General features: G+C 34.0%; 1 protein-coding gene across 2 annotated transcripts in view; it reads right to left on the bottom strand.

The window, feature by feature from the left end:
• Positions 1–7,118: 7,118 nt before the first annotated feature.
• Positions 7,119–20,432, bottom strand: part of LOC141572203 (DNA annealing helicase and endonuclease ZRANB3-like) — a 114,638-nt gene continuing 101,324 nt past the window's right edge. For both annotated transcript variants that reach the window (XM_074335603.1, XM_074335598.1), the window contains exons 5-7: positions 19,883–20,114; positions 18,285–18,370; positions 7,119–7,186 (exon numbers count right to left, since the gene is read on the bottom strand). In XM_074335603.1, coding sequence (XP_074191704.1) covers positions 7,132–7,186; positions 18,285–18,370; positions 19,883–20,114 — 373 coding nt within the window. In that variant the 3' untranslated portion in view covers positions 7,119–7,131. The remainder of the gene's footprint in view (positions 7,187–18,284; positions 18,371–19,882; positions 20,115–20,432) is intronic.

The following is a 20,432-nucleotide window of genomic DNA, read 5'->3' on the forward strand; positions in this document are numbered from 1 at the left end:
ATAGCTTATTTTTACATTCGTATAATAAAATAGAAACTGGTTAAGATGACAGGTTGGTAAATGTTATACAGTAATAATCTTAATCAAATTTCTTATTAATAGCTTTTGATAACAATTTTCTGTTTTTTAATCTTTGAAGTTCCTTGAGGGTATGAACTATGTCTAATCCATCTTCATACCATCATTGTTAAGCATAATGCCTTGTATATAGCAGGAGTTTCCTAAGTCATTACTAAATTAAGCTAATGTCTTCAGTAAAATTCTATGTAAATTGACATGCAAATTTAATCATGGATCAGAATAACTTTCAAGTTATAGGATCACTAGTTCTAAAGTAAAAGTAAAGTCAGACATGTGAGAAAGGAAAAAGAGGATTCTGCCCACGTATTAGGAATTCATGAAGAGTAGTATGTCTGTTTCTGAAATAGCCAAATATTAACTGGGAAAATACCTTTTTAAATGTACCATTTGAGTTCTCTTTTTTTCACATTATTAAATTTAAAAGAAAAGTGTGTTATGGTCCTCTCCATCGAGGTGGAGACCAAGACACCCATCCACAAAAAGTAGGAAAACATCAAACATTAAACAATGTCTTTTAAGAATGATTTAAGTTGAGAAAAGGGAGCAATTAGTGTGTGTTAGAATAGTTAAAAAGAACTTATTATTCGACTTTGTAAAACAAGTATAAGGCCTCAATTTCAAATAATCTCATTTATATATGCATTTTCATGGAAAACATAGTCTTAAATAGTTGAGACACTTATAAGAAAATAGTCAAGTTGATCATTAAATAGAATGTCCCGTAACTTTCTATGTCCTCACAAAACAGATATAAATTGACCAGTGATCCATTTAATATCTATTAAGGGAGATTATAAAATCTTCTGAGGGTCTTTCTGAAGAAAACACATTGTCAGGCTAGGGAAAATTTGAGAGAAATTCACTTCCAACACCATGACTACCTATATTTTTAACTCTCAGTGACGCTAAATACATCAGTAAAGCAGACGTGGGAAAAAGAGACAGACCGCTGTACTTGGGATAGATTCCAGTAGTTTTTAGGTATAATGGAATCAGAATAAGAAAATAATATGCATCTACTATTATTGCCCACTCATTTACAAATTATTTCTAAGGTTAATTAACTCTCCTTCAGAAAGTGTTTTACAGACACTACAAGATAATCAATGAGATAGTACCTTTTAATGTACAGTAGTACTTTATATTATGAAACTCTTTCAATGAAGGAGATACTAGAATTACTTCTTTCGTAATGCTAATGAACCTATTAGCTAGTGCTTGAAAAATCTATACTGTACAAAATGTTAAAAAAATAAGGTTTTATTCCTCCATTAAAAAAAAGAAAGAAATCTACCTACACAGGCAAGTGGTTCTGCTGCTACACGGATGTTAAGCTCACACAATTTGTCAGGAAATTTCTGGCTGCTTCTGAGCATCTCTAGAGGCACTTGCACATAAAGGAGATGACAGGTTTAAACTTTGAAAGAAAAAATGGAAGATGCTGTCGCTATAAGGCTGCTGGGGAGCAAGGTAGACTCAACGAAATGCAGTAAGGCCAGCAGGTGTGGTGCAGCTTACCTGACAGACTGCCTGGGCCATTTGTTATAAATTCACCTACACTAAATCTTAATAACTATGTTCTATAGAGTATGCTACCTGGAATTTAAAAGGTATGACAATAGCTGGACACAAAAATTGGCTGAATTCATTCTTCCTTTCCCCTCAGCATCACCCACATTCTAAGGTTGGCTTGCAGGTAAACAAAAATTTTAATTTTTAACTTCCTATACCGGTCTCAAAGGATATACGCAGTGATAAAAATGGAATTCACATTATAGCCTATCAAGGCAGCATATTTTGATCAATCCAGATCATCTAATCCCTTAAAAATTGTACATATGTAAAAATGTTTACTGAAAAATCATTTCATCAAAAATTTAATAGTGTATCATCAACACATTAGTAACAATATAATCCGCAAGAAAAATATCTAGTAATAATTTATATATATCATATAAAGCAGGCAAAAGACTTAATTATAAGACAACTGATGTTTAGTTTATTAAAAATCTACATCCTAAAAGTACTATATAAAAAAATGGTAACATACCTTGTTTTCTATGACTGCTTCTGTGCAAGCTTGGAGCATGCTTAAATGGTGAGCGAAAACCAGAAATTTAAGTGTATCGTTCTGAAGCATCATCTTAATATAATCCTTTATAGCACCTGCCTAAATATTAAAAGTTGAACTTTATTAATGTCATATAAATGTTTACTGAAAAATCATTTCATCAAATATATGGTGATGGAAGGAGAACTGACTCTGGGTGGTGAACACACAATGTGATATATAGATGATGTATTACAGAATTGTACACTTGAAACTTATGTAACTTTACTAACCATTGTCACTCCAATAAATTTTAATGAAAAATCACTTCACTTTTAAATCAATAAAAAGCTTCTCAAAAATTAATATGTTTCTAACTGCTTTATTTTCTTAGCAGCCTAAGAAAGCAGAAGCTCACATATAAGGGTATGTGAAAGAGGAGAAATGAGGAAAAAAACTGAGAAGTAAAACAAAAACAAGACAAGAATTAGAAGGGAAAAACAAACAAACAAACAAGAAAAGAGCTTCAATGGAAAGTCAGTAGTCAAGTAGACTACGGCCAAGAAGAGGCTGGTGGTTTAGTCATTTTCAAAAAACCTTGTATAGAAGTGAAATATCGTTAAGGAGAAAATGGAAGGTAAAAAAATCAGATGAATAGCTTTTTTTTTTTTAAAAAAAAGGGAAGACTAAAAAGAATAAAAGCTGGAACTGAAGCTTAAGGGTAGAGAAAAACTCGTTTATTCATTTTTTAAACTAAAAAATTTAAATAGGTTTACAAACAGGCCATTTTAAGAAGCAAATAGGCTAAGAGAAGTGGAAACTGAGGGGATTTGGTTTGTTTCCAGGATGGAGAAGGTCACAGAAGAGGCTGAAGTGATGAGATTAAGGGCACAGAAGAGAGTCTGAGAGAACAGGTGGAGGTACAACGAAACTGTAGGGCAGAAAAGAGAAAACCACGCAAGTGCAGATTGAATAGGTGTTTTTGAGTTAACCTGAGGCCAAGTTACCTTAAGAGTGAGAAATCAATATAAGATTAATAGAACTTAAATTTAAAGTAGATAGCATCAATTAAATCTAAAACATGAATATAGATTATTAACTGTTAAAAACGAGTTAGAATTTTGGGAAAAGACAGCAGGCGGAACATATTTAACCTCTACTCCTCTCATGCTATATTTAAATGATAGTAAAGTGTTTAGGAGAAAGAGAATTAGAGAGGAATCAATAGCAACAGAACTTTAGAAGCTAAAAATTAGATAGATGCCTGGGAACTGATTAGCCAACCTAACAATTCCGAAGCTGGCAGTACAAAAAACTGAGAAGCACCTGTTTTACAGTGTAGTAATCTAAAAAAGCTCAGCAAATGGCATGTCTGGAAGTGAGGGTGGGGGTGTGGCTAACATAGGAAGATTGGTTGAAAGCATGTTTAAGTAGTTGATCCCCGATGCAACACTGATCCATACCTCCCCTCTGCCCATTCCACAAAATAGGTGACTTCCTAACCCATCCTGGCAAAAAACTAGAGATTTTCTAGAGAGAGTGAAACAGAAGGTATCCAGATGGAGGAATCTCACATTCATGGTAGGCTACTTACAAAAATCATGGGGATTAAACGAAAGTTACATAATAAATGCTGAAATCTGCCCTTTTCTCTCAACTTTCTTACTCCTACAGGCCCAAAACAGACAAAAAGGCTTTTATCTTCTAAGCAGGAGAGCAGGATCATATAAAATGATTCTTTTCGAGGGGTAATCTGACCACCCAAAGAGGAAAGATTAAAGATACTGATATTGGGGGCTCCTCAGCAAGACATCCTAGTCACATGACCCTTTATTGAAGGCCATAGTTTACAAGCCACATCCATGAAGAGTTTCCAGTCAGTGTTTAATATCTTGTAAATATAAGCAAACAATCAATGATCACCAAGCATTTGTAGAAAGCAACCTATATGAACAGATAAACGATACAGAGAGAAGAAAACTAGAAGAGATTACATTTATATAACAAGAATAATATGTTACAAAAAGGGAATAATTGGGGAGAAAGGTAAGGACTTTTGGAAATTAAAAATATCATAGCAGAAATGAAAAGTTCATTGGTTATTAAGCTGAGGAAATCTTCCAGAAAGTAGATGGAAAATTATTAAAAATGTATAAAATATAAGAAAATTAGAGTACCAGGTCATGATGGCCATATATGGATAATAAAAGTTCTAGAAAATAATACAGAGAAAACAGAGGAAAAAAATAATTAAAGAACTAAAGAATGTTTTATAGAATGACATAAGTTTCCAAAATGGGATATAGAAAAGGCCCACTGAATATCCTTCATGATTGATGAAAATGGACCCAGAGCAAGTTCCATCATCATGACATTTTAGAACACAGGGGACAAAGAAACAATTCTGTGAGCTTCCAGGGGGTGGGGGGGAGGAAAAGATTTCATAGAATCAAAATAGAATAAAAATGTTGAATTGCATTGGATACCTCAACATCAATACTAAAAATTCTGAGAGAAAATGATTTCCAACTAAGAATTTATATCTAGCCAAATTAAAAATCAGATATAAAAGTAGAATAAAGGCATTTTCAAATATGCAAGGATTCAAATAATTTACCTCCAATGTACCCTTTTTATAGGAGGCTACTGAAGAAAGTGGCCCAGCAAAACAAGAAAGTAAACAAATACAGAAAATATATCAACTAAAGAAGTAATTCAGCATAAAGAAAAAATAAAGAAAATCCCCAGGACGAGAGCGCTGCAGCAGACTGGATGAGCAAAAGTCAAGACTAGAGCTGATCAAATTGCTACAGAAGAAATTTCTTTAAGAAGTTAATGAAATGTTAATGTTTAAAGATATTGAGAAGAGATTAAACAGCTAGGGGTAAGTTTGAAGATGAATTACTGAAAATGAGTTATAGAAGCATGGAAGTATTCATAGTATATTGCACAGTTCACCTGTAAATATAAACACGGTTCTAATAACATACATGATGAATATTGATCAAGCCAAAATTAGTATAAATTGTTATAAAATGAGTAAAGTCTATCTATTTATCTATCTATCTGTCTGTCTGTCTGTCTGTCTGTCTGTCTGTCTGTCTGTCTGTCTGTCTGTCTATCTATCTATCTGTCTGTCTGTCTGTCTGTCTGTCTGTCTATCTATCTATCTATCTAGAGTGGATGAGAGAGAACATTCCCACGAATGACATACTCCATTGGGTTTACTCAAATTTAGAGAAAGTTACAAAGTGAAGCCAATAGTTTTATGGACTTTAAAAAAATTGTTTCCATGAAACTTGATTTAATGGAAGTCTGGTCATAAAAGTCATTGATCAAAACAGCTAATTTAATTCTTTTAAAATGAAATTCAATTTTTAAAAACATTCTCAATTTCTTTCCAAACTCCATCCACTGGTTATGTCAATAAGGTAATTAACTTCGTGTTACTAAAGATAAGCAGGAATAAACCTTACTTGAGTGTTAAAAATTATAACACATAGAACATTCAGACTGTAAAATTTGGAATCTTCTCCATGCCTGTGCAGGGATGCTGAAAAATCATGAATAGGGAAATAGGCACACATTTAAATCCATAGTCACTAACAACTATTCAATTTATCCAGCTATCCTATGGGAATGATAGCTAAGGGCATGTACTGAGCCAGACTGTCTGGGTTCAAATCTTGCCTCTATCATTTACAATCTGAGAGTCTTTGAACAAGTCACTTAGACTGTTTTATTAGGTTGGCGCAAAAGTAAGTACAGTTTAAAAGGTTAAAAATAATTGCAAAAACCACCATTACTTTTGCACCAAACTAATAGTTTACTATTTATAAAAGGATACAAAGTACCTATACCCCATAAGTGGTGAATATTAAATGAGTTAGTGCATAAAACATGCTAGTAATAGTGCTTGGCACATGGTAAACACCGTAAAAGGTGCAGTTCTTATTATTACACTATTTCCCTCCGTAAACTGCAAAAACAACTTCAACCTGGACCACTTTTTTTGAAATCAGAACCTATGACTTTTGGCTCTCAAACTTCCCACTGCCCAGAGAAAACAGACTTCATGATCTGAGAGTTCCATTACTTTTCCTTACTTTTACTCATTGTCACTTCCTTTCCTTTTATAACAGAGATATTTCTTCTCTTCTCTAAGGCAAATCCCTCCTGCTGTGATTCCAAGCTTAAACATTTCTGCCACTGCCAAATCCTCACTGGGCTCTTCCTTTTCAAGTGGGTATTTCTATATCTTTAACAGAGCCTTCCTCCATGAAAACATGGCCACGAAGCTAACATACCATGTCTCTCCTCCTCTAAAATGACAACGTTAGTGTTTTATTTGCACTGTTATTACTGACCATCTCCTTACTAATGAACAGGAGACAGACCTTGCCTGGTTCAGAGCCAGAGACCCTTTCCTCCACCAAAGAACTGGCATAGGAAGATGCACGCTTCAGTCTCACAATATCCCAGGCCCTGCTATACAGCGACTATTGCAGTGGCCTCATTATACCTCAATGCATATTGTATGTGGGATTCTACCTGTCTGTGTTAAGTCGCTGAGGCAAAACAGCAAAGAGAAAATGCACTTGGTGCATAATGGAACTATGTTTGAAGCAATCTGCCTTCTGCAAAATTTTAAGGACTAAGGAATGCTGCCATTCCCCAAATGACAGGAAAATTTAAGTTATGGGTTGGTTTCATCATTTTTATAGAAAAATCACTGGCATTTCTCTAAAAATGGTTTTCTCTAAAAATGAGATGTTGTTGTAATGTACCAGAAAGTGGCTGGAAGTTGGCTAAAAAATGTATACCACTTATATGATTTTTTTTTCCCTAGGAGAGTATCACACTGAGCCTAAATCTAAAGAATCTGTTCATTTGCATCCAGTATATTGTCAACAAATATTAAAAGCAATAAGAATAATGACATAGAAGAAAAATAATTCTAATGATCTGAGATCCTTCACTAATTGACGCTTTTACACAGTCTATGAAGTGATCCCCCTGATAAGTCCAGTGCCCAGCTGGCACCTTCCTGGGTATCTACGCAAAGAAATCCAAAACACTAATTTGAAAAAAATATATGCACCCTTATGTTTTTTGCAGCATTATTCACAACAGCCGAGATATGGAAACAAACGAAATGCCCATCGATAGACAATTGGATAAAGAAACTGTGGTACATATATACAATGGAGTATTACTCCTCCATAAAAAAGAATGAAATCTTACCATTTGCAACAACATGGATGAACCTTGAGAATATTATGCTAAGTGAAATAAGTCAGACTGCCCCGATGGTTTTACACATTCCAGAATAGTATATAAATAGAATCAATCACACAGTATATAGCCTTTTAAATCTAATTTCTTTCATTTAGCATAGTTCGTCTGAAATTCATCTATGTTGTTGGGTATATTAGCAGGTCATTCCTTTTTATTGCTGAATAATATATCCCATTGTGTGGATAGGATATATCACGACTGTGCATCCATCAGGTGAAGGTCATCTGGATTGCTTCAAGTTAAAGGTAACTATAAGTACAGCTGCTATAAACATTTCTAACAGATTTTTGAGTGAACATATGTTTTCATTTCTCTTGACTGAATATCCAAAATGAGACTGCTGGGCACATGGTAAGTGTAGGTTTAACTGTATACGAAATTAGCATTGTTTTCCAATGTTCCTGTACCATGCTGCATTCCCACCAGCAATGTATGTGAGTTCCAGTTGTTCAGCATTGTCACCATCATTTGGCATTGTCAGTCTGTAAAAATCCCACCTTTTCTAATGCATATGTGCTGGTATCTCAGTTTGGTTATAACTAATGATATTGAGCATCTTTTCAAGTGCTTATTTGACCTCCATGTATCTTCTTAGGTGATGATGTCTCTAACTTTACCATTAAAATATTTTTGTTTTATTAAGTTTTGAGAGATTTCATATATATTTTTTATAAATTCCTTTTGTATATTTTAAAATTTATATACTTATACATATATATGAATTTATATATATACACATATATACATATTTCCTTTATCAAATATGTGCTTTCTCAAATTATCTACTAGCCCATGGCTTGTCCATTCATTCTCTTCATAGTGCCTTTGAAAGAGACCTTTTTAATTTTGATGAAGTAAAATTCATCACTTTGTCTTTTATGGTTTATGTTTTTTTGTGTCCTATATTGAAAATGTTTGCCTAACCCAAGGTCACAAAGATTTTCTCCTTTATTTCCTTTAAGAATTTTTATAGTTTTAGGTTTTATATTTAAGTTTTTTTGACAACCCATTTCAATTTATTTTTACAATTTTTTAATTGTGACAAATACACATAAAATTTACCACCTTAATTTTTAAGTGTACAGTTCAGCAGTATTAAATATATTTATAATGCTATATAACCATCACCAACATTCATCTCCATAACTCTTTTCATCTTTTAAACTGAAACCCTATACTCATTAAACAATAACTCCTCATTCCACCCTACCCCTACACCTGGCAGCTACCACTCTACGTTCTGTCACTATGATTTTGACTTCTCTAACTACCTCATATAAATGGAATCAGAGAGTACTTTTATTTTGGAGACTGACTTATTGCACTTAGCATAATGCCCTCGAGGTTCATCCATGTTGTAGCATGTGTCAGACTTTCCTTCCATTCTAAGGCTGAATAATACTCCATTGTATGTATAAACCATAATTTGCTTATCTATTCATCGATTGATAGACACTTAGGTAGCTATTGTGAATAACACTGCTATGAACATTAGTGGACGTACATCTCTTCAATTCTTTGGAAGAGATGTTTTCATCTCTGCTTTCAATTCTTTTAGGTATTTACCCAGAAGTGAAATTACTGAATCACATCGCTGCTCACATTATCAGCCCACTGCCTTCTGACTGCCAGTTTTTGATGAGATCTGATGATAATCCTTTTGAGTATCCCTGTATGTGACAAGTTATTTCTCTTTTGCTGCTTTCAAGATTCTCTTTGTCTTTTGGAAGTTTAATCATAATGTGTTTCAGTGTTTGAGTTCATCTTAGCGTTCACTGAGCTTCTTGGATGTTATAATCATGTCTTTCATTAAATCTGAGAACCCTTCAGTCTTTATTTCTTCAAATATTCTCTCAGCCCCTTTCTTTCTCTCTTCTCCTTTGACACCCACAATGCATGTGTTGGTCTGTTTGATGGTTCACACGGGCCCCTTACATTCTGGCCACCTCTCTTCATTCCTTTTTCTTTCTGCTCCTCAGATTTGGTAATTTCCATTGTCCTATCTTCAAGTACACTGATTCTTACTTCTGTCAGCTCAAATCTATCTACCTTTGATTTCTTCTAGTGAATTTTTCATTTTAGTTATTGTACTTTTCAGCTCTAAAATTTCATTTTGGTTTGTTTTTAGGTTTTCTATCTCTTTATTAATATTTCCATTTTGTTCATACTTTTTTTTTTTTTTTTAAACTTTCTCCACTTCTTTAGTTCTTTGAGCACCTTTAAGACAGTTGTTTTAGTCTTTGTCTAGATCCGTCATTAGGTCTTTTTCAAGGACAGTTTCTGCTGAATTATTTTTTTTCTTTGACTGGACCCACTTTCCTTTTTCTTTGTATGCCTTATAATTTCTTTGTTGAAAACTGGACATTTGAATCAAATAATGTGGTAATTATATAAATCAGATTCTCCCCATTCCCCATTCTACTGTTTTTATTTTTCATATTTGTGTTTTTATTTTGTAGGCTGTCTCTATGCCAAGAATCAGCCTGAGGTATACACTTAAGGTCTTCTTGTTCTTTTTTGAGCCTGTGCCTTTCCCTGGGCCTGTGTAGTCACTTTCGAATTTAACCTATATAGGTATCTGTTTTTGAATATCTTAATCTTTAATGTCTGGCTCCCAAAAGGGGAAAAAATAGAAAACTAAACAGGAAGAAAAAAGCGCTGGCCCATTAAATCCCCGAAAAGTTACTTTAGTGGGTGGGGGAGGGGATTACACCAATGGCAGATGGTGCAACAACAATGGATGCTCCCACTTCATCTGCCGTGAAGAAGCAGTGATCAATAATCAGAGTACAGATCTTTGATATTTGGAGTATAGGGTCCTTTGTGCCCTCTCTGACTTCCACAAGTTGTGTGAAGTTTGCTCTGGGAACATCTATATAGCTGCCTGCCACGGGGCTGGAGGTGGGAGATGGGTAGCTGTTACTGTGGTTAGGAGCTGGAATTGACTGAGATTAACCACAATTTACTGTCCAAGCCTTCCCCTGGAAGTTGCAAATCTTCAATATACTCTATAGCTCCAAAATAGTGACATTAAGTGATTCTACCAATGCAGTTGTTGTCTAGGTAAGGAGACAAATTCCTGATGCTTCCAACTCCAAAGGCTTCCCATAATCCTCTCCAATCCATTTTTAGTTAAATTTTACATATGGTGTGAGATATAAATTGAGCTCCTCCTCCAAAAATAACTGGAAATTTGAACATTTACTAGACTTTTAATGATATTAGAAGATAACTGTTAATTTTAATGCACAATAATGGTATTAAATTCTTTTTCTTTCTTTTCTTTTCTTTCTTCTTTTTTTTTATTTTTATTTTATTTTATAAAAGAGTCCTTATTCTTTAGAGATAAATGCTAAAATACCTTATGGACAAAATGTGATGTTTAGGCTTTGCTGCAAAAATAATACGGGGTGGTGAAGGTAGATGGGAGTATAGATAAACTACGATTAGTCACGTGTTGATAAATGCTGACATTGATGAAGAAGAGTACATCGGGTTTCATTATACTATTCTGTCTACTTTTGTATACATTGAATTTTTCGATAATAAAATATTATAAAGATGCCCCAAAAATAAACTAAGAAACAAAAGTCATGGAATCTAGGAATTTGGGAATCTAAGAGAACAGAACGGCAAAAGAAAGTTCTGGATGACAGCTTTGCACCACGCCTAAAGAAAAACCAGTCCAGATTGGAGCAGAACAGAAGGCTGTGGGAAGGAGGCCTCCAGGAAAACGAAAAAAAAGAAAGAAAGAAGAAAGATTATTTTATGTGCTTGTAAGACCTTTTGGATGTTGAAAGATGTGTTGGAATCTTTGAGTTAAAAAGATCGCTATGTAGAAAACCAAAAGACGGGGGGAGGGGGGGGAATAATTAATTAAAAGATTAAAAGTTGACCAAGAAAGAAACAGTCAACTACTTGATCTATTAGAGAATAATATTAATTTATTTCGTCCCCTTATTCTATTTATTCAATCATATAAACATGGACACTGAATTACCAAATAATTCAAACATTAGAAAGAGAATGGAAGAAAAGTGGTGGCAGAGGGTGTTTAAAATACTGCCCTTTTACTTTTTAGTTTCATGATTTGGACAAGTTACTTAACCTTTTCAAATTTCAGTTTATTCATCTATAAAATCTAAAAAAAATCCTCAACTTTGTAGGATTTTTGAAAGAATTAAAGATACATCTAAAATGCATGGCATAGTATCTTATGTAAAAAATATAATATGTAGCCAAGGAAAATGATGTATTTTAGTTATTGAAATAGAAATATATCCTAAAAATAGTGATATGTAAAAAAGCATGTTACAGAAGAGTATGTATAATATGGACTTATTTATGTAAAATTGCTTATCTAATCTATCTATCTATCCATCCATCCATCCATCCATCCATCCATCCATCCATCCATCCATCCTTAAGTACCTAAGCAGAGAAGCTATGTAGCGGGAAAGTTACCAAAACACATTAGTATTGGTTATCTCTGGACAGTGTGATTTCAGTTGATATTGACTTCTTTAAAAAAATTTTTCTCTTTGATATGTTAAAATAAGTATAAATCATTTTCCTAAAAGCAATAAACTATAAATTACTAAAAATAAAGGAAATAACAACTTTAAAAAGACAATGTTAACACATGGGTCAAGGTCATGCTAAGGGAAATTAGCAGATATAGCATTACATGTAGGTTATGTTATAACTGTAAAAGTTATAAGCTACATGGACAAGTAGAAATAAAGAAAAAAAATGAAAACAAGTTACCTGTTAGTATAGTTGGATTATGGTATTTTTCCTTTCTACTTTTATTGTTATAGTGCTATGTATTTTTATTGTTTTATTGTCATATATACATACATAAGTATGTATATTTTACAAGTTCTTACTCATATTAAGGCAAAATCTACTTCCCTATTAAGTTTCACTACTTGATATAGTTTTGTCCTCTAAGGCCATAAAGACAAAAGTCTAATTCCTTTAAAAAAGACAGATCTTTAAATATTTAAAGACTTGGTCTGTCTAGGTCTTCTCTTTTTCAAATTCCTATAGGCTTCATAAGATCTGGCAGTACATCTTATTCATCTTTGTATTGCCGGCAGCTCTAAAATAGTGTCTTAAATATAGCAGGCAATCAATAATATTAGGCATTTGTAGAGCTGAATATGAAATCCCCTCATTGTTCTGGTTGCCCTTTCCCAGATATGTTTTCATTTGTTAACATGCTTCTTTTTTTCTTCTTCTTATGAATAGTTTCAATGAGTTTTTAAATTTATTTTAACTTTTTATGAAAAATTCCTTTGAAGGATAAAAAGGAGAAATTTAGGGTCCTAAAATGGTTAGAACCTTTTTCTTTCCAATTATTTTTCAATATTTATTTACATTTTTCAACCATTTCAACATTGCCATGTTGGGGCATGGATGGCAACAACACAAGGCAAATGAATTTTAGGGGAAGTATCTGATAGAGCCTAAAGGTCAAGAAAAAGGGATCAGTTAGTACACAGACCAAGCAAGTATTTAACATCTAGACTGGGGTCATTGGTTATACAGGGTAAACATATTTACATCTAGACATGTTGTAGTGAATAGGTTGGACTCCTGACCCTCGGGCAAAGTTGGTTTATTATTCCATGAAATGCATCACAGAGGTCACGACTATTGCTAGGAGACAGACACTGAGGATGCTGGGAGCAGTGGGCATTATGCTTTCTGCAACACCCTCAGAGCTAGTGCCTTTGTTACTACTTGTGAACGTATATTTAATGTAGTAATGTTTCCTTACAGACACATGGCAAAGCAAGAATGAAATCATGTTTTCTGCCAAAACTGCCGAAACTATTTTGCAAAATATACTCCAAAGTGTCTCTATAATCCAAATAAATGGAAGTATGAAATAATCAGAATTTCCTTGATTAGAAGTCAATCCGGAGATCCAAGCTTAAACAGCTTTTAAGTAACTCACATGATGTAATAGAGGGAAGAAAATTCAAAGATAAGAGGAAACAAAAATAAGTTTCATTGGAAGAAAATAAAGCAAGTCTCTGGAGAGGGATAAAGGAGAAAGTGCAAGAGAATGTGATGTCTTCAGGAAAAGTAGAAAGGACAGTAGAGAAATGCTACGTGTACTACTAATCTATTAATCATACTACAAGCTATCTTAGCACATTGTTCCAAAAGTGCCAAAGTACCAAATGAAAAGGGAAGCTGTTAACATGCTTCTTAAAATTGACTCTCAGTTCTCTCTCAATTCCTCGTATTCCTTACCTCCAATGACCTTCTAAATTCTACTCCAGCCATTCATTCCACTCCCATGGCTATAACCAGTCCTGAAAAACAGCTCTGCCTGGTAAATTCAGACATTCCACTCTCACTATCCTGACCATTCTAGCCCATTTGTTCATTTATACCCACCATCTCTTTACTGTCTCATCAGGACGTTTCAGTCAACTGACTGCTCCACTTTCTCTCTATCCACAATATCCTTCCTTGTCTTCACATCCATCGTCACCTTGTTTGTATTTCCAAGTCCATACAGCAGCTTTGCTATTATCAATATAACACAATTTCCCTGTCCACAGTCCATGTATCACAAGCTGGTAAAAAGAAGAATCTTCCATGGCTCCAACTATAAGCCTTTTCCAAGCCTGTACCTAGGCTGCTGGGTGTTGTTGGGGAAATCATAATTACCTGGTTAATGTTTGATCTGAAAACTCAGTGAAGGCTGGGGCCACATGAGTCTTGTTCCCTAACACGTACTTGATGCCTAGCATGTGGCATGACATATAACAGAGACCCTATAAATAATGTTTTGAATGAATGAATGAATTCAAAATTAAACCATACTCCAGATGTACTCTAATCAATGACTACAACAGAACCATCCTTCACTCTGGATGTTACTTTGATTAATGTGTCCTCATATTACTTTATTTTTACCAGTTATGACAGACATTGACTTCCATTTAGTGCAGGGTTATTCAAAACCAGAAATCTTTTTGAGCTGAACTACTGATAACAGATGAGGATTTCTCAAATCCCTTCCACACAAAGCCGACTTTCCAAGCATAAGTGCAGAATTTACCATATTAATTTTGATCTAATTATTTTTCAAACTTATCTCTGCCATATAGTATATTAACTATTTCTCTGAGATATGAGCCATTTGCAAATGTAATAGACCTGACCTCTATTTAGCCGCGGACCAGAACATTAAATGTGACAGTGCCGAGGACAAAGTACCGTGCAATTTCATAAGAGACATTTCTTCAAGCTGACAGTGATCTATCTATTAATTAACACTTTTTTGGGGAAAGCTATAAATACCTTTACTATGTATTATCACCCAGAATTTTCCCTCATAAAAATTTAGACAACTATTTCTCCTAGGAGGTGGAACTGGCACACAATGTCATCAATAAAGAAAGTTTAGAAAATCTGATAAATTACTCTGAAGATATTCTTAACCTTTCAACATGCCATGGGGGGACAAATATGCCTCCCTAGAGCATCCTGATAACAGGGTGCTTGGTTAGATTATCTACACGACCTCTTTTTCTATGTAAATAAACATTTAGTAAAGTTGCCATTCCCTAAGTCTTTCTTCCTGCCAGGAAAAGTGGGGGGGAAATGTAAAAGGAAGCCAGACACAGGGCAAGCCATTTAACCTCACCAGGTCCCTATAAAATGACAGAGGGGGAGTGCGTGATCTGTAGTCCCTTCTAGCTCTCATGTGCTGATGGGTGACAACTGAATGTGCTGCCTTCTCCAAATCATACCTGTATTTATACCTTTCTCTCTAAATAAACTATAACCCAGTACAGTGAATGATATAAGGGATTTTGGATATGGGATGTTGTGGTTGAATAATACTTTTTCTGTGCCTCTCAAATCAAACCAGGTAGGTGATTACTTCTCATCTCCAAACCATATTCACATTACTGTACTTCTGCTTGGGATCACTTATTTAATAAACTTTATGAGGCAAAGTTATATTTTTGCTTGAGCTTCACTTAACTTTATTTTGAATATAGTCATGACATTTCAAATATAAAATATGAGTCTAGAAGTGAATAACCAACCATATTCACTTTGTGCAAAATTATAGCATATAAATGACATTTTCATATAATCAAAACGTTATGGAAAAAAATTTAGCATTCCACAGACTAACTTAAAATGCCAAGAAGTGCCTTGATCTGAATCAGAGACTATAGAACCACATTGCTTTTAAGTTAAAGAAGTAAAGGAATAACATGAAAGTTTTGAAATGGAATCTGGAAGAGAATGCCACTTGAGAAGAGTGATAATAATATTGAAATGGCTTTGTCTAGTAAACAAGAAATAGAACACAATCTCCCCAGTCATAAAGTACTTCATAAAGATAAACTTTTCTTTGAAACAGCATTTGTGTTAATAAGCAAGAAAGGGACAGGTATATACTTCTGTCGTCATATGACGAGTCCTAATCAGAAAACAAAGAAGTACTTTTGGACCACTTAGGTTTTCCTAGTCCCCAAAAGGCAAATCCAGTTAATACGTTTTGTTGTTGTTTCACGTAGGCAAACTTTTGTCAGTTATAGTCTGCAGGAATTGTGACTAAGGGCTTCCCAATAATATCTAGCATCATGCCTCTTTGGCATTAGAGCTTCAAACTATTTATTATCATTTATGTAGAGAAAGACTGACTTTTTAATAGCAAGTTTGTCCTAGGAATCCTTAATGAATTCTTTTTTGTTTGAACATTTTCAGCTGATCCTCTCGGGTCTTCCCAAGGAATAATACCAGCTGCAAATAATGGTATTTTAATCTTTTCTTTCTAATAGTTACCTCTTATTTTTCTCTTGAATAATTGAACTGATTAATGCCTCCAGAATAAAGGTAAACTGTGGTGACAGTGAACAACCTTGCCTTGTTTTTAGCGTTTCATGTGATGGTGGCTTTGGACTTAAAACATACACACACATACATAAACATATATATTGTATAAGTGTATCTATAGATATGAATAAATGCACTCACACATATAAATAGCTTAAATTTATTAAAAACTCTAATCAAGGATGGATGCTGAATTCTATCACATTACTTCTCAGCATATATGGAGATGAAGTTTTTCCTTTTCATTATTAACATGGCTAATTATATTAGTACATCTCCTAATATTAAACTATGCTTACGTTCCTGATAGGAATTCCATGAGCTTATGGTTAGTATATTAGGCCTTTTAATGAGTTTCTGGTTTACACTACTATTGAACATTCCTACTTTTATAGTCTTAAGTAGAAAAAGTCCTTGTTACCTTTTCTTTTGGGTGCTATCTTGTCTGATTTTGGTATCAATGTTAAATTGCCTTCATAAAAACAATTTGGAAATACTCTATTGCTGTACTCTAGAGCCTTTTAAAAAACATCAGAACACCATGACCATGTGGGGTTATTTAAGGGAATTGCAGAAAGGAAAAAAAAGCAACCACATGCACACACTAAGAAAAACACACAAGGAATTCATATCACAAAGAGCTGATTTCCATAATATATAAAGATTTCTAGTATATCCATGAGAAAGAAGCCAATAAATTAGTAGAATGAAGGGCAAAAAAAAACCAAAACAATTGACAGGAAAAAAGTAGAAATGACTCAAAAAATGCTTGACTGAATTCAATAACGTAAGACAAATGTGCATTAAAACTACTAGCAGATCACATTGGTGAGAATAAAATAATTTACATTTGAACATGGCAAAGTGTGGGGAAAGAGACAATCTTACTGCTGGTGGGAATATCAATTGGTATAACTTCTGTGGAGCACAATTTGTAACTATACATAAAATATAAAAATGCACATGCAATTCCACTTCTATAAATTTATCTTACAGATTTATTCTCACATGTGTGACATGAAATATCAACATAGTTAATAATTACTGCATGCTCAATATGTGCCAGGCACTGTTCAAGCGCTTTATAAATATTAGCTAATATAAGTCTCATAATAACTCTCTGAGGCAGAAATAATTATTCTCTGTTTTTCAGAGCTGAAGAAACTAAGGTAGGGGGAGGTGAAGTTACTTTCCTAAAATGAAACATCTGATAAGTACTGGATGTGACAATAAAACACAGGTAGTCTACCTCTGGTCTCTTATGCTCTTTGTCACTATAATACACTACCTCTCAACAGGTGCAGGGATATCCATTGCTGCGTTGTATGCAACAGCTATAAACCACAAACAAACGACCACTAATAGTAAAGCACATAAATAAATTATAGTGCATCCAAACAGTAGAATACATGCAGCATTTAAAAAGAATGCCAGTGTTCTTTCAGTAACTGGTATAGAAGGATTTCCAATACACATGAGGTGAAAACAGCAGACCACAGAATAGTGTGTACATTATACTACCCTATGTGTAGAAATAAAATGAAACACTATTATACACATATAATCACATGTGCTATTTCATGCATAGAGTATCTCCGGCATGATACACAAGAAACTAACTGCCAACATCGGGTACCTGGGAAGGGAAGTGGCTGGTCTGGGAGACACAGGTGGAATGGACACTTACCTGTCACTTTTCTACAACGTGCATGTTTATCTAGTCAATACAAATAAATCATTTCAAAAATAGAATAAGTGGAAGGTGAAAAATAAAACTAAAGAAGAACTGACATTATCTACTCCTTTTATGTATTTAATATACTCGTATAGGTCATCCACACAAGATTTTTCTTGTGGAAATTATCCTAGAGCTACAACAAGTCTGAAAAACACTAGAACAAAGAATGACTAATAAAGCTTAACGTCCACAGTAAATATGTGAGGCTTAAAGCGGATAGCAAATAGTTTGTCATACCTGACATGAGCATTACAGTATCTTTTGGCATAGTCAGTCCACGTTCCAAATTTTTGTGGAAAGAGAGCTTCGATCTGCATGAAGAGCTGTAATAACACAAGTATTCTCAATATGTTTTGATATTTTCAAGCAGATTATTATTACTAAGGTACATCCAGCTAATAAAATAATAAAAAGGGAAATCTAACTATCCTTCCTTAAGGCTCCTCCTTCCCCTCCATCCATCCGTTCCTGCCATCCTACTCTACAGGGATAACTGCCATCCATCCTTTTCTTAAAAATACATTTATATATTTTCTATGCCTGTATAAGCAGATGTATATAGTATTCTCTTTTATTCACATCAATAGGATCATTCCATAAATACACAACTAGAATTTTGTCCCAAAATTCATGTCTTAGACATCATTAAAGTACACATATATCTACTTTTACTTAGTTTTAAAAATTATATAGGCAATATATTACAATAACAAAGTATTGCTTAAAGGCTACATAGCCACCCATTTTGTAGATGCACCATAAAGTATTTACACAGTCTCCTATGAATGGGTATATAGCCTATTTTTAGCTTTTATGCAATTACAAAACTTAATAACTTCATGTAAGCCTGTGTGCACATGTGTGCATATATATAAATATATGTAGGTGTAGTTATATGTACTACAGCTACATCCCTGAGTCATCTAACTATCCATCCTTCCCTCTGCATTTCTATTAGATGGGTTTGTAGGTTATAGCATCAGAAATGGAACAGGTAGGTTTAAGGTAAATGCTTTTAAAAGTTTGATAAATGTTACCATGTTGCACTGTAAAAAGATAGTCCCAGTTTACATTCCTATCAATAGTATCATAAACTCTTTTCATTATAACTTTTCTACTATTTCCTTTAATTCTCATAACAGCCTTACAAGGCAACAAGCCCGTGGTTTTCTTCTCTGACTTAGTTTTCATTACTAGACAGGGCTTTCTTTGGTTTCACTGACCCTTACAGACTCCTAAGAGTTTCATCCATTATGTCTTCTTCCCAACCCTTTAATCACTCCATACCCTACCTTCCACTTAGGGTAGTAAAAGCTAAACGGGGCATCAAACACATGTCTGATTCCTCCATTGTAAGTAGATACCCTATTTGGTCGCACATAAGGTCCCACCCTCACAAACATGGATCTTAAAGTGAAAGAGGAACAGAAAGAGGTAATGTAATACAGTATAAAAGATACAGCTTTATAAAAGATATAAAGTCGATTCAATTCCAATCCTAAACAGGTTATAATGTAAAATAGACTGGATAAAATGAACATTAAGGCCACAGAACACAAATGTGAATGAAGAATGAAACAAATTTGTACTAAACACGAAAACCTTATAATAAAAGTAAAACTGTTTTTTTATAGTATATACCTATAAGCATGGCTAACATTCACATGTATAATGGATAAAAAGTCATAGTAAAAGGTATATTTAATCATTAAGAGCTGTCTAGAAATTCCTCAAGTACTCTTCTGGTATTTGAGGTATCTAATTTAAAATTTCAAAACTGGTGATTGGTTCGATTTCCTATTTTTTTTAAGCCCAAAGCATAAGGATTTTAATACCTCTTCAGGCCTTCCCAAAGCTGGAGTTCCTGTAAGAAGTATGGCCCTTTTGGCTTTCTGTACCACTGGCAGTAAAATCTTGCTGCGGGTTGCATTTCTGGACTTCATGTAGTGTGATTCATCCACTATCACCACGTTGAAGTTCTGCTTATTCAGTGCATCTATCAAAGTCTCTGCATCTGTCGTTAAAAGACCATAACCCAGAATCGTCACTTTGCTGGTCGATATTCCCCTAGAAAAGAAAATCCATGTACTTGTAACATATTTCAGGAATAATTTATCATAAGCAATATAACTCTGTGGGAAGAAATGCAGAGAAGAAGAAGAAAAAAGGAAAAATAAGAGGAGATGGTACCACCGCTGGAACCCAATTTCTCTTAAAATTTTATAGTCTTCAAACATAATAAATCAGAATCCAAAATGTAAAATTTGGTTAATCAAATTCAAATTTTTGGTTAAATGGTCTCTGGAAGATTTTGGTACCCATCAAGCCATATTTTAGTAGGCTAAGAACGTGACTTTCTGATAATATTTGCTTCCATTCACCGAG

Source organism: Rhinolophus sinicus, linkage group LG01 (genome assembly GCF_036562045.2).
Source record: "Rhinolophus sinicus isolate RSC01 linkage group LG01, ASM3656204v1, whole genome shotgun sequence".
NCBI classification, from domain to species: domain Eukaryota; kingdom Metazoa; phylum Chordata; class Mammalia; order Chiroptera; family Rhinolophidae; genus Rhinolophus; species Rhinolophus sinicus.